The sequence below is a fragment of the Rhamphochromis longiceps genome, linkage group LG20, assembly GCF_057381845.1.
Source record: "Rhamphochromis longiceps isolate RC_006_pf linkage group LG20, R_longiceps_female_GT1.1, whole genome shotgun sequence".
NCBI lineage: Eukaryota > Metazoa > Chordata > Actinopteri > Cichliformes > Cichlidae > Rhamphochromis > Rhamphochromis longiceps.
The window spans coordinates 31,894,042-31,908,540 of record NC_140576.1 but is presented as its reverse complement, the minus strand read 5'-3'; the positions used below and the strand labels follow the sequence as shown (position 1 = coordinate 31,908,540).

General features: G+C 38.5%; 1 protein-coding gene across 3 annotated transcripts; it reads right to left on the bottom strand.

The window, feature by feature from the left end:
* Positions 1-147: 147 nt before the first annotated feature.
* On the bottom strand, positions 148-14,499 carry ptpn22 (protein tyrosine phosphatase non-receptor type 22). 3 transcript variants are annotated; one of them, XM_085393398.1, is made up of 28 exons: positions 14,373-14,499; positions 13,940-14,026; positions 12,990-13,104; positions 11,663-11,771; positions 11,231-11,307; positions 10,752-10,847; positions 10,501-10,539; positions 10,291-10,362; positions 9,266-9,325; positions 8,980-9,122; positions 7,209-7,275; positions 7,031-7,108; positions 6,765-6,851; positions 5,840-6,347; positions 5,678-5,764; positions 5,507-5,581; positions 5,232-5,303; positions 4,955-5,103; positions 2,958-2,985; positions 2,709-2,792; positions 2,506-2,574; positions 2,264-2,397; positions 2,102-2,129; positions 1,579-1,665; positions 1,267-1,370; positions 1,143-1,173; positions 978-1,058; positions 148-896 (listed from the first exon to the last, which is right to left on the bottom strand). In XM_085393398.1, the coding sequence occupies exons 3-28, from the start codon at positions 13,089-13,091 to the stop codon at positions 835-837; spliced, it is 2,529 nt and encodes an 842-aa protein (XP_085249524.1). In that variant the 5' UTR covers positions 13,092-13,104; positions 13,940-14,026; positions 14,373-14,499; the 3' UTR covers positions 148-834. The 3 variants fall into 3 exon arrangements, with proteins under 3 accessions (XP_085249524.1, XP_085249525.1, XP_085249526.1); XM_085393399.1 differs by lacking the exons at positions 13,940-14,026; positions 14,373-14,499 and adding an exon at positions 13,600-13,660; XM_085393400.1 differs by lacking the exons at positions 13,940-14,026; positions 14,373-14,499 and having other exon boundaries at positions 1,579-1,641; positions 12,990-13,506.

The window sequence follows — 14,499 nt, the reverse complement described above, 5'->3', positions numbered from 1 at the left end:
GTAGAAAAAAAAACCACCCCATCACAGCCCTGTCATATCAGGGTTTTGTCATTTCATGTCGCGATGCTCTGTGTGCCAGAAACATGGTTTTCTGTTGTTTGTAATGTGATCTCGTCTTGTTAAACAAGAGGGAAAAAACACAATTAGAATGCATACTGTCAATATTTTTTAATAAATAATTTGTGTGTAACCAGTGTATGTAATATAGTTAAGCTTTACAGTTGCAACATATGCATATTAAATATGCATATTCAATGGTCCATTAACTGGACATGTCTTTTAAGGTGGTGTTAGTAGTTTTTAAAACATTTAAAAACCGCAGGTGGTCATGTCAAATATGGCAAACCGACATTGAGTAACGAGCTCTATTTCCCAGAAAAAGTCAAGTAATGAACACAAAGTAGCATACCCGTTTCATGTTATGCTGAAAGCATAAAGGCACATATCAAAATATATTTCTTGCATGCCAGATTTGACAGCATTGCTTTGAGCTTTAATGCAAGAAGTGTTAAAACTTCTCACTGCTTACTTCTGCACACAAGTTATTCTAATGACTAGCATTCCTGAGTTTGAACTTTCAAGTCATTCATCTTAGTGGCTGTCCATGTTTTTCTTTTAAAGCTACTGTTTTTTAATTAAAATCCATTTTTGTTCATAAATCGTACGTAACATATTCAGAGCAGGTACCAAGACTCTCCTGTTGGGGGTGCTCTAGTGCTGGTGCTTGTTTGATCGCCACTTAGTCCTGAGGCAATGAGACGAATCTTCTAGCAATGCAATGTGTCACTGTGACCATCATAAAAAACGCTTCTACTTTTTATGTTTCCAGAGAAGTCAGACCCAAGTGTCAGGATATTTCCTGGGGCCTTTCGGCTTTCCAAAACGGTTTCCAAATCCTGCGGGTGATAAAAATGATGTTATAATGTATTATGTGATACTGAAATACATATGATTGGTTACAGTATATGTAGGCCTACCAAACTTGAACACTGAAAAAACACTGCATGGTTGAGATGACGCTCCAGGTTGAGTAGGAGGCATTGGAGGGGCAGTTTTTGCTAAGGATATGAGAATTTACAGATCTATTAGTTTAAGCTTTCTGATATCAGGACCATATCAAAGTTTTATCTTAGCATACTTACGTCTTTGTTTGTGTTTAAAAAATCTTAGACTCTAGGCAAAGGAAACAAAAACACAAATTAGAGCCGATATCCTTTCAAATATCCCTGAAACGTGCAACTATGTACTTGTATAGTTTACGTTTACCTTCGTTCTACTCATGGCCTTTTCGCTGTTTTTGTCTGATTTGTTTACTGATTTCTCGTTGTTCAGGGAGGCTCTGCGGTTCACATCACAGTGTTCCGCTTGAGCTGATTAACACAGAAACAGAAAGAAAATGAAATAATTTGTGTTTGAAATTTCACCAAGCGCGACCTCTAACGCGATCTGCTTTTCACATCAAGAATAATCCCTATGTTGTGAAGTCTTATAGCAAAGCACTTGGTACACAGGTCTTCTAATAACAGTGTGTGTGAGAGAGGCTACTGTGTATTTTGTTTAATGCCTGAACCAACTCACCACTTCCTCCTTCAGCTACAAACACAGTAGGTGGAGCGATCGGCTGAACTACAGTTGGGGGCTCTGCAGTGGAAACACAATGATAAACTACACCCAGCACATAAAGAAGCATTTAGATTAATCATGAATAAAACAAGTAGCAATTTAAAAGTCAAGCTTTCATCACTTGTTTTATCATATCATGCCTCCCAGTGTACGCCAACATTTTCAAAGCAACAAACAAACTTTTGACACCATTTAAAATCATCAAACAGTATTTTTTATGTAACAGTAAGTAAAACAGTTTGGTCACTGGACTAAACCGATTAAAATCCAAACTTGTTATAGTCTATAGTTTCTGTTCCTAACTTTGAAACAGTCTTAATAAGAGCTCTGTGTATATGCAAAAGCCACTGCTCACTAGAAACCACAAAAAGCTTATGATTATGATCAAATATTGCTATTTATAGCCTTTCAATGGAAAATCGCTTAATCTCACATCTAAAGAGGGGGGTATCATCAATCATTGAACTGAACAACCTACCTTGTCTTGAACTTTTAGGTCGAACACTCTGTGGGGAAGTGTTTAAAAACAAAAATGTTAAATGTCTTATGGAACTTATCATTTTAATCACTGTTTTGCTTGTTTGCTGTCTTATTTAGAACAGCGTGTTCTATTGCCTTGGAGCTATTTTACCACCATTACCTTGCTCCTGCTCATGACAGCATCGTGGAAATTCTTGGGCTGAGAAGTGCCATCCCACTCAGATGATATACCCACCCTTGTTGAGGGGTGCGCTATTTCTAACGGTTGTGGGAAAATGGCGGTTGGCTCAAGAACTAAACAAACAAAAAAACAAATAAAAAAAACCCCATAGACATCGAGTACTGCTGTTCAAATACACAGCTGTAGCTATCGCTGCTATAAGCAGGTGATGGTATACTCACTTTCTTCCGTGGCGAGGATGAAGGATTGTCGAGTTCTCTCTGGAAGGGGAGGTGTCAGACTGCGCTCGGCTGCACAATCAAATACAACCAACCGTAAACTTTTACATTTCTTATTAGGTAACAGTTACCTCATTCACTGTTTTGCATGCAAGTGTTTTACTCTAAAACAAGACTTGAAGGCAAACATCAAAGCTAGATCGTACCTTTGGCAGGCTGTGGGGGAGATAGCGGCTCCACAGACGGAGAGTAAGTACAGTTTGAAGAAAGGTCAGGATCATTTACTGGTCCTACAGTACAAAAAAGCAATGCTATATAAATCATCGCAATGCACATGTAGAAATATCCTGCTAATTGTGAGAATTTATGAAAATGTAAAATTTAATTTTTTTTATCATTGTAGAATTTTATATAGGTATAGTTTATTACGCTGTTAATAATAAATCAAATCTTACCTGTGAAGGTCATTTTCACTTTTAGACTCTACAAGAAAGAAAAGTGACCCACGGTTATCTATATCTACATCTCAGAAATATTTCCAAAACAGTATACATTAATTTCAGTTTTATTTTAGATCATGAAATCTAACATTAACTGTCGCTAAATGACTACGTTAATTATAATGACCTTTTAAATATTTTTTTAACTCCTCTTTCTCTCCTTGCAAGCAAAAGTTTGTTCGCAGAACTAAAAGGAAGCGAAAGGGAAACTACACAACCACTAACCATGTACAAACACAACAGGGATAATACTCAGCAAGGCATTTATTCTTACTACATCTAAACAGTTACCGCTATTGTTTTGTAAGGGAAATGGTTTTGAAAACGGTAGTGAATCAACAACGTGAGTTATCACAAACCTTGACGTGTGTCATTGTGACATTTCTGGGTGTGACATTGCACCCACATGTTCTGGGATGCACATAATTACTAATAACTACTGTAAATGAGTAAAATGAATAACACATACAAACTGATTCCAGACCCGATTCCAGAAAAGCAGTAAATGAAAACAGAAATTAAGATTAAGTAAATCTCATGAAGTCATATTTTATTTGCAACAGAACACAGAAAACATTTTAAATGTTTAAACTGAGAAACCGTCCCACTTTGGGAAAAACTATTAGCTCATTTTGAATTTGATTGTAGCAACATGTATAAATAAACTGGTAACCAGCAACAAAAGGCAGGAAAAACAAGAGGTACTAAAAAAAACACAGTAGACAATTGTACAAATAAGTCATCACTGTTGCTAAGATCACTTAGCAACAGTCAGTACCATGACTTGGAGGAAAAAGGAGCATCTTTTAGAGGCAGAATGAAAGATGGCAAGAGGCTCGCCAATCTGCAAACAACTGTATCTACAAGCACATTCATAATGTTGCTCAGTGTAAAATTGTATAAATATTTCATCACCAAGAGCGTGCAAGGGACAAGGCTGAAAATCAACATTGGATGCCCTCGGGTGGCACTGCATTGAAAACATGAATGGTTTTGTCACGGAAATCGCTGCATGGACTTAGGAACACAAAAATCAGTCTGTGAACACAGTTTACCACACCATGCACAAGTACTTGTTAAAACTCAATCATGCAAAGAATAAGATGCACACATGATCTAGAAAGGCCACCATCCTTTTAAACCAAAGCTCATTTAAAAGGCAATGTGGAAAACTGTAAATTTGAAATTCTTTCTGGAGAGCATGGATGCCGTTTCCTCTGAACTAAAGAGAAGTGGCACCACGTCGCTTGTTATCAGCACTCGGTTCAAAAGCCTGTGTCTCTGATGGTACAGGGGTGCATTATTGCCTATGTAATCGGCAGTTTGCACGTCTGCAAAAGCACCATCATGGCTGAAAGGTGCATGCAACCCCATCCCAACATTTTTGAGACATGTTGCTGCAATCAAATTCAAAATGAGCCAGTCTTTTTCTTCAAATGTTTGTCTTGATTTGTTTTCTGTTTTCTACTGTGAATAAATTATGTGATTCTGAGTTTTGCAGACCATTGCATTCTGTTCTTATTTGTACTTTACACAGTGTCCCAACCTTTTACGACTGTGTTTGTTGAAGCTGCAAAGCCTCGTGAGCGAGAAACCCAAAAACCAGTTATCAGTCTGGTGACTGAGAATAACCGCAGTCAAGAGTAAGAGCTATTATTTATTTTAAGCTCTGCATGTATTTCGAATAATATAAAAATTTGACAATGTCTATAAGTCTCAGGTTTGGTTAGAACGACCAGTTCCTTAATTTGCTGCAGCGCAACACTAGAGATAAGCGAGATAACCTCCTGCAACATGTTTTGTTTATAGATCACGATGACTAATACAAGAAAGCTGCTTAAGTAACCGGTAGATTGATTATATATTTAATGGACTGTTGATTCTTTCTTTTTCTATTTCTCAGCATTACTGACACATTTTGCAGGAATTCTGTCTAGAGAATTCTTTCTTACCTTACTCCTCTCAAAAGATTTCCTCTCATTCTGAAATGTAGTGGCTCCAAGATTTGAGTTGCCAAACCATTCTGAAGACATTCCTATTACATTCAGGTTCACCGCTGGTGCGACTGCTGGTATGACCTCTAATTTCTGCTCCACGGGAGCTGAAAAGCCAAAATAAGCAATTTCATTAATCAATTGTCTTTTTATGAAAACTGAAATACCTGAAAAAGCTTTTTCATTTTTTAAAATTACTGTTTCATCATTGAGATTTCTGAAATTATAAAGTTACCCTGATCAATAGCCAGCTCAAAAGATTCAGGGGTTCTTTCTGGAAGTGGGGGTGCAGGTGAGGGGGGACTGCCTGGAAGTAAGGAAAAGTATCATAGTGTATCAATAATAGTGCACTTGCTGAATAACATGATTGCAATATGAAGGATTTTGATCAAATAAGATCTTATTGCAAGTGCTCAGTAAACGGTTGATGCATTGGAAACTGTGTGTAATATGTTGCAGACATCTACATACTTAATAGTCTCATTTTATTTTCCAGTTACGTGTTCTTACCACTAATTTCTGTAAGTGCATCAGCAGCAGCATCGTGTGGAATAACTAATAACCTTTCAAAAGGGTCAGATACCTCTGAAAGACAAAATTGCAACATGTTGCATCATTTAAGTAAGCATCCCTTAAGCTAACAGCTCATATTCCAGATGTATGTTCACTATGGGCCCTAACCTGTATCCACAGCCAGCATGTAGGATTCTGGGGTTCGTTCAGGTAGTGGAGGAGGGTCTTCTCCAGAAGTACAGACTTCACCGGTGTCTGCAAAAACAGAAAAATCAGCTGCTATTTGTTGCTCATCTTGAAACTAACACATGCACAGGCACTAGCACTGACCTGAAGCAGGTGAGTTGGCCTCCAGAGTGTGGTCATTCAAAAATAATGAGGGTGCACTGAAAAGAGGGCTAAATGTCCATTCTGTGGTCTCCTCAGCAGCACCCGTGTGTCCCCCATCTGATGACGGAGAACTCAAACCAGTGTCAAAGTAGGGGTCCTCCACCATTGAACAAATGGCTGCTGCTAGATCTGGTGAGGGCTGACGGATCAGTGATGGTACACTATCACTCTCTGCAACCAATTCTTCTTCTGCTGAAGGAATTCTCTGATTTGCATGCACCATCCAGGGTACTTCATTCAGGTCCTGGGGAACTGACTCAGGAGAGGTCTGGAACAGAGGCCATTGTTGCTGGTCTTTGTGCATGTCCTTGGCGTTCAAGAAAAGTAGGTTTTCTGAAGAAGCCAAAGGACTGTTGTACTGTGGTAGGAAGGCCCGTTCCTCGTCAAGCAGATGCTGAAATTGTGGCAGAAAACCAGACTCCTCACCTGGGATAAAGATCTCAGAGACCTTTAAGAGGAGTATGAGTTGCATCAAGAATAGATTATTGATTATAATTTGCATGTAAATTCAGTATGCTTGTAAAATACGAATGTTCTCAGCTCCGTTTAATATTTTGCTTAACAGTAAATAAAAGAAGTGTACAGCAGCAGTTTCAACAGAGCACAGAGGTGTCACTGCCTTCTTAGTTAATTTTCAAATCTGCCAGTTTGATGATTTTCCGCTTTGATCATGTGACTAGATTCTATTTTAATGTTGCTGAAACCACAAGAAAGCCTGCCACATCTACTGTTTCTGTTTTACAGATTCAGATGGCTGTGCGTTTCGGTATGCGTTGATGAAGCACACAACCAAAACCATGTCGTCTCTGCTTCTAGCTAGTCTCTGTCTAAGCTCACTAACAATAATAAATCTCTGGTTACTTACCTCGTTTTGGAAAGTCTGTTCATCTACAGACTGCAAATATCTCTGAAATAGTAACTTGATGGTTCTGTAGACAAGGTCATATTGTTCCTGAGATTAAACAACAAGAATTTGTTCTGTTAGGTAGCATAACTTTGGGGCACGATTCACGAAACAAAACTGACATTAACTGGCATTACTGTTATATAAATTGCTTGAAATTTGTTTCTGTTGATTGGAAGACTTGTTAGATGTGATGGTTTGCATTATATTAAAAAAACATCAGGTACCTTGGTTTGAACTAAAGATGGCCTCTGGGTTCTCATGCTTTGAACTAAATTGTAGATGCTGAAATCTGAAGTGATCATCTATAAACGAGCACACAAAAGTAATGGAAAGGTTGGCAATTTTACAGTTAAACGCATCTGTCGTACAAAATGTACAGCAAGGCAGAGAAGAATAGCTAACCTGTTTCTTTAGGAGGTTCCAGGTATAATCAATGACACACAAGGCTCCTGTTCTACCACAGCCAGCACTGCAAATACACAACAGAAAAACGTCACATTTTTCAGACATTTGCAGTATAACTGCCCATATGCTTCTTCAACTATGCTATACTTGCCCTACATATATGTAGCATAGCGGAAGAAGGCATTAGGTACGATGGTACATCTAATGGCTAAACCACAACCACTGCAGCAATGTCTGTAACTATTCACAGCTTACGACTCCCCTCGTCAGCTGAATTAAGTACAAAACTCTTTCTCAGGACAAGAAAACCAATGAAAACTGGCGCAATAAAAAAATAAAACTTTAATGATAGTTTTAGCAACCATGTTGTGGTGACCTGTCACAGATGTGGGGTGGCTTCGTGATATGTAGGTTAGGTTATATCTGCTACAAACTCAACAGTACATGGCTGACTCGTCATGAGGAGTGTCATGGTTTCACATGTTAATAGTTTCTGAACAGTTTAGTTAAGCATAAGCATATAAAAAATATAATATGTATTTATGTAAAAAAAAAAACAATCAGTATGTGACAAAGTAACAGTATGTGACAAATCTATACTTGTTTGTGTTTCCTCAGAGGGAAAGTATGATGCAGAACTGGAAACAAAATGATACAAACTTTCTACACAACTGACAAGCTCACACAGGTGCAATCCCACATGCCCCAAGGTTTTCTATTTGGACTTATCTAAGTCACAAGCTCTTGCTTTAGCCATAGTGTAAGTGCTGGAAAATTTTAGGGGGAAATGTATACATATATACTTTACAACCCAGTGGGGTTTTGGCCAACCACCTACAAACATTTCCTGTTAAAAGAATAGCGTCTAACCTCGAAGCCATATTGCTGGGGACCTGTACACGTTGCCCACAAGCAGTACAAACTCGATCACAACCAAAAGCACAGTTCTCCTTTGATCTGCTTTTTTTCTTTAACATGTTAGAAAGGAGCGATGGCATTTCATACAGTGTGGTAGTTTCTGCTCGTGCGTGTACTGATCAGATAACAAAGCGATGTTCAGAAATATAAGTAAAGAATAAAAGAGTGACAACAACCTCAATTTCTATAATGGCTTCATGCTTTACTTTAAAAAAAAAAAAAAAAAAATCGCACGCGAACTTTCAAACTATTTAAAACAAAAACAACGTACAAGAATAAAAGAGTCACGTTTTCATTTACCTGAAATATTTTTTTCACGTGTAGTTTCATTTTTAGTTGAAATCAATTGAATTATTTCTTGAATCCAGTTAAAAGAAATACTTTGAAATACTTGAGAGAAGACCAACACCATATTCTGATTTCTTTGCATTAAAAAGCAACGCAATCTAATTTACATTATATTTAGAAAATCAATCGCTACAAAAATTGACCCCAAGCTGGTGATTCAAGTTGTCCTGAGTGACAGGATGTGAAATTTAAGCATGTGAAACCAACAGTGACAAAAGCCTCCTTTCAGTTGGACCGGTGCACCTTTTACTTTAAAGGTTGAGCTGTGTACATTCTGATTCATTTCTGGTTTCGCTAAACAGCATCAAGAACATTTTTCTTAAGAACGATGAACAGAGCTTCCAACAATATAAGCATTACCTATTAAAAAATAAAGATCAGCTTTGCAGCTCATTTTTGAGCAAGACAATCCACTTCACTCATATGTTAACAGGATGTATATTTTGCCTTAACACCTAACTCCAGCCATGCAGTAAGTTCAAGTTCTATTCAAATGCCTGACCTGCAGTGGATGCAAATAGGGACGTCATCATGGGCTTGATAAGAGCGCATCTCATGCAATATGTCCAGAATGGGAGGGATGGAGTCCGGTACTCCGTGATCTGGCCAGTTGACATAGTGCAACTGTTTCAAGGTTCGGGAACTCTGAAAAAAATTCAAAGTATTGTACACATTTAGAATGCAAGCGTCTTTTTAGAGCACATTAAACTTCATAGTTATATTTTGCGGTTCAAACCCAACAGTCAAATACAACCACAAAAGTTAGGCTGGCTATAAACAGTGCTTACATTGTGATAGGTCAACCTTAGGGTCCTGGTCAGATAGTCTCCTTTGCTTTCTTCAGAGTCCTGCACAAAAAGTTTTTCTTTAACCTAAATTCTTGATCTTGCTGCTTACAAAATTATGGTAAAACAATGTAAGACTTTAAAAAAACTATAATTAGGTATAGTGTATGTGCATGGCATACAGTACTGGTCAGTTTACAGAGATTCATCATGGGTGTGAACGGTAATTTGGGGCTTATTTGGGATTTTCACTAATCTCCACAGGCTCAAATTTATACATAAAAAGTCAAAAAATCCTTTAGCTTAAAAAGAATTGGATTGACAGCACTGGTTGGATTGAACAATGCTCAGAACAATGCGAAGGTACAGTGAAAATCTATGGAGACCTGTAGATTTACACAAAATGGGAAAGTCTTTTTTAAAATTGTAACGAACCGAGTTTTACGTTGCCATGGACTGAGAGGCTGCTCACCAAGAAAAAAAGCCCTGCTCTAAAATTGACCCCTTAAATCTCAAGTGAAATTTACAGGTGCCCAAATAAACAAGCCAAAGGCCTTTGGCTTAGAAATTTTATGGTCAGACAAGACAAAGGTTAAGCCATTTGGCCACAATGACAAAAGCTGAGGGTTTTTAAATTTAATGATATCTAATTTGTGGAGTGTGGTTATAAGCTATGCTAAGAAACCAACCAATTTAAATCAACTCTACCAACTCTGTCAAGAAGAGTGGTCAAATATCCAACCAGAGTTATGCCAAGCTACAAAAAGCAAAGCAAATCTGGGTGAGGCGCGACTTGCTAAGGGACATTTAACCAAATATTAGTTGTATGTATTTGAGACCGTATGAATAATGTTGACCCTGTGTGGATTAGAGAAAATCCAATGTTGAGCAGCCAGTTTTTGTTTTGTAAAGTAGTTAAATATATTCAGTATAGCAAATACTATAGTATATATTCAGTATAAGTTTTTGCATCAGATCCATTAACCTATTCATCTTGAAAATATGAATAGAGAACAAAAAGTACTCACACAGTAAACTTTAAAAGGCTCACAAACGAACGGCTCCTCGTGTTTCTGTGGCCAGTAAACCTCACACTTTTTCTAAACACAAAAAATCAATCATACAATACATCAAACGATAATAGTTAACAAACTGACACCAGGCTGGTGTATAAACATACAAATATAGAGAAAATTCTGTATGGTGAGAAAAAAAGTGGAAAGCAGAGAGAAGTTTACCTTTCCCATCTCAAACTCTCGACAGGCCATCACGACAACCTAGAATCATGAAGATGTGTAAAAAAAAAAAAAATCATAGATCTAAAAATAAATAAATAAAACATTTTTAAAAGATATGTGAACTGGGATGGGGATCTGTGTTTCAGCTACTGTGGACAAAGTCACAGCTCTTTTAATCTTAATTTAATTTTCAACTGAAGAAATAAAGCAAGTTGTGCTATCTTAAATGCACCTTGTGGTGTAGACCTTACCTCTATCTTGTATTCCCAAAGCATCCTCAAGAAGTCCACTACTGTGTGGGGCAGAGGACCCTGAGTAGCAATGTAAGCCCTGGAGTTTGATACTCCCTGCACACAAAACACAGTAGTTACATTTGCACAAACCATATTTCAGTCGGGACCCCCGTGGCCAAAAGAAACCTGTTATCTCTAATGCAGCAACTATTTGGCAGCATATACCTCCCTAGCCTTCCACTCACAGATATTGGCAGAGAGAGCAGCAGCAAGACTCTGGCTCAGAATGTAGCAGAGATCAGTGCAACCACAGATAATGTTAAAAAGCTTCGAACAGCATAAAAAAGAGAAGCTGGGGTACAGTTGGTTTGTAAAGTGGCCAATCCACTGTGGCCAGGCTAAAGCAGCCTAAATAGTGCACTTACGTTGTTTGTCAATTAAATGTGTAGAAGCTGAGCCATCAGTGGATATAAGCTAAAAGGGACCTTGTTCTTTACCTTGAGGAAACTGGCGTTGATGTAGTCTGTGTCATTTTTTGATGTGACAAGAGTAAGCTTTACTCTGGTGTGGTCAACTACAAAAAGAAAAATATGTAGTTATGAATGTTGGAAAACCTAAAAAGATTCAGAGTGTGCTTTACGTTCTCACCTTGTGGCAAAAGAAATGAACAGAATTAGAATAAAATAAAGATGAAAATATAATAAAATATGTTAATGTTTGTAAGCTTTTCCTAGGATCTAGTCTACCTTGTCTAATTTAAATAAATATAAGAAACTTAAGTAGATATGTTGATGGAGCATTACATACTGTTTATATGGGTTTTTTGGGTCACTGGCACAACACTATAGGTAATCTAGAAGTATTCCTTTACAGTGTTAATGCAGAAAACTGTAAAACTGTTGTATTTTTATACATTTAAACAAGCTTACAGGGCAGAATGTCCTTGTATCGGTTCTTCTTGATGTTTTCCTGCTTTTCTGCTGTTTTGCTAGGATACGTCTTGTCCGTTCGGTACTTTGTTGACTGACTTTTCAACCTCTGAAAAACACAAAAAGAAATGTAAATGCGTTGCATTCATAAAGACTTTTCATCATAGTTCCTAGACGCTATCTAAATGCCAAAGAGCTATTTTTGTCATGTTTTGCTGATGTGTCATACTGAAACAATCTCCAAGCTACGGGTATCATGTAAATGCGTCTAAATTATATTTAATTAGCCAAAACAGCAGATGGGTAATATGAGTTTCATGGTAGTGTTTCCTGTGCATTTACTGGAAAAGCTCTTTTTTCATAGTGCAGATGCTTTAAGGTCATTAGCAACTGATAGAGGAGAGTGAATAAAAAGTGGGCATGTAACCAGCAAATTACATGTGACCAATGGCACATTGTCACATGTGGTCAGTTTTTATGTGATTCAGCCTCAGACGAAGAATCTGTGACTCATTCGAGCTCAAACTGACATGATGGCTGACAAACTGAGAGGACCTCGATTCTAAATCACCTAAGCGGAAGCTCGGACTCTCAAGTTAAACTCATGTTTGTGCTTGCAGGACTTGTTGAGACATTGGTCTTTTTGTTCTGAGGCCAGTTGAGGCAGATCTAAAAGAGTCTGCTAAAGGACTTGAAATACATCTGCACTTCTCTAACACTACAAAGTGCTTTTTGTCCTCAGAGGAAGTGATGCAATGGACTCTTTCCTCTGGAGTGGTTGGGGTGGCAGCAGTATGACAGCAGAGGGGCAGCATGTGAAGCACACAGTGCTGTCTTCAGGCACCGCCATGTCACTCATCACCATGGCAGCAGCCCACAGATGATGTCACCCTGGGGTTAACACTTCTCAGGCACAATTTAGTATGTTTGCGTGAGTGTGTTTCTCTGTGTGTGTGTGTGTGTGTGTGTGTGTGTGTGTGTGGTTGTTGTTGCTGCTAGTCGTCAGTCGTGTTACAGGACTTTTGCTTACACTTCTTCCTTGTTGTGCCTTTAGTGACAAGCATCAATACAAAGAGGAAGAATGAAAATGGCGTTGGAACCCTCCGAAAAATACCAGTGTGGTACTTCCCTCAGTGTGATGTCTTTTGTAAAAAACCTAAAAATCGGGAAGACTAAGAACTTTCAGTTTCGCCGTGCTTACTGTCAATATAAAAATACACCTTTTTTTAGCGTGTGAATGTGAAAACCCATCGAGAAATACAGCATGTCTTCTGGGTTGAGAATTTTTAGCTGTACTTAAACAAGAGGAACATTACTGTTAACTCACCACAAACTCCCCAGCAATGCCGTTAGGTGTCTCCTCAGCCGCAGCCTCCTGTCTTTCCAGGTCATCCAGGAAGCTTCTCAGAATCCTGACCTGCTGGTCCATAGCTGGATCTTCACTGTGTGGGATAGGGCAGTTTTCATAGGCATTTCATGGCACAAAGGTCCTTGTCCACAGGTCATGGATAGGCTTGCTAAGCTTGGGGACAGGACTGAGGCTGTTACGTTGCTCCGCTACAGAGCACTTCTGTATTGTAGCTCTCACATGAAGGAACTGGTGTAAGGGAACTTCTAAACTGTCTTACAGAATGTAAGAGGAAGCTAACAGGTTCTGTGGTCAGATTAAAAATATTGCCGCGCCCCCTGTGGGTTTCTCTCACAGGGTCCTAAAGTCACCCGGGTGTTCTATTGCATAAATATGTAGCAAAGGGGATGGTAGGGGAAAACAAACATATATTTATGCACATAAACAGTCAAAACAGGTGATCTTAATCAAAAGCAGTCTAGTCAGTTGTACAATATTTTAAATACACAAGCCAAGTGGAGGAGAAACGCATGTAGGGATAGAGCCTAAGACAGAAGAAAGAGGGAGCGCAAGTGTCAAAGATAATCACCCTTAGTTGCTCAGCAGTAATCCACTCAGAGCTTTGGGAAGTCTTCATGTACCTACCTTACTGTACAGCAGACATTTTTGTAATTGAAGTGAGACAGGATGATAAAAAAATCTTGTGAATCTCAGCTAGCACAAATTCATGCAATTTGTTTAGTGGTTAAGCAACAACACTTTTAAATTCACAATGTGTGCATAAAAAGAGTAGTGGGAGGAGCTATGTTTTCAGGAACCACGGGCAATAACTCACCCGTTAAAGACTTCCCTTTCTTAAATATACATAAAAGCTCAGCGTTGAAAAGAGTGTGGCTTAAAAAATACAAATGAAAAAATGCATTACTTACCAAAGTGCTCCCGGGCGTGGATGTTGCCTCTTTTGTCAGTCAACCTTCAACTAATGCTTTTGTCCGGGGTGGCATCATGAAGAAGTTCTGACAGGACATTGCTACATTTAGCAGGTGCTGAGCGCCACATCAGTCGAATAGTGACATCTAGTGGCTTTGTAATAAACTAACGGAGACATTCTGACACTCAACTGAATGTTACATTAGTCACCGGTTTACAGTATATATCGGGAAAATATAACTGGATAATATCAAAGCATCCAAGACAGACTAGCGAATAACAAAAGGTTAAAGGAAGATTTTTGCCATGTTTTTTCCAGTCATAAAGAATCAAGCATCTGCTGTGCAAATGTATTTCATGCTGCTCGTAATAATCAACAGCAGTGTCCGATAAACTATGATTAACTAGATTAAAGAAATGGGAATTTCTTACCAGGTAAAGTGAAGTGCAGCTCTTATGTGGGGAGGGTTCCCACTCTTTCACTTCTGTGTCACTATTGCTGCATGTTACACTCGTGTTCAAGGCCTAGCATAGACGCAAAAGCATTTATGTAACCCAC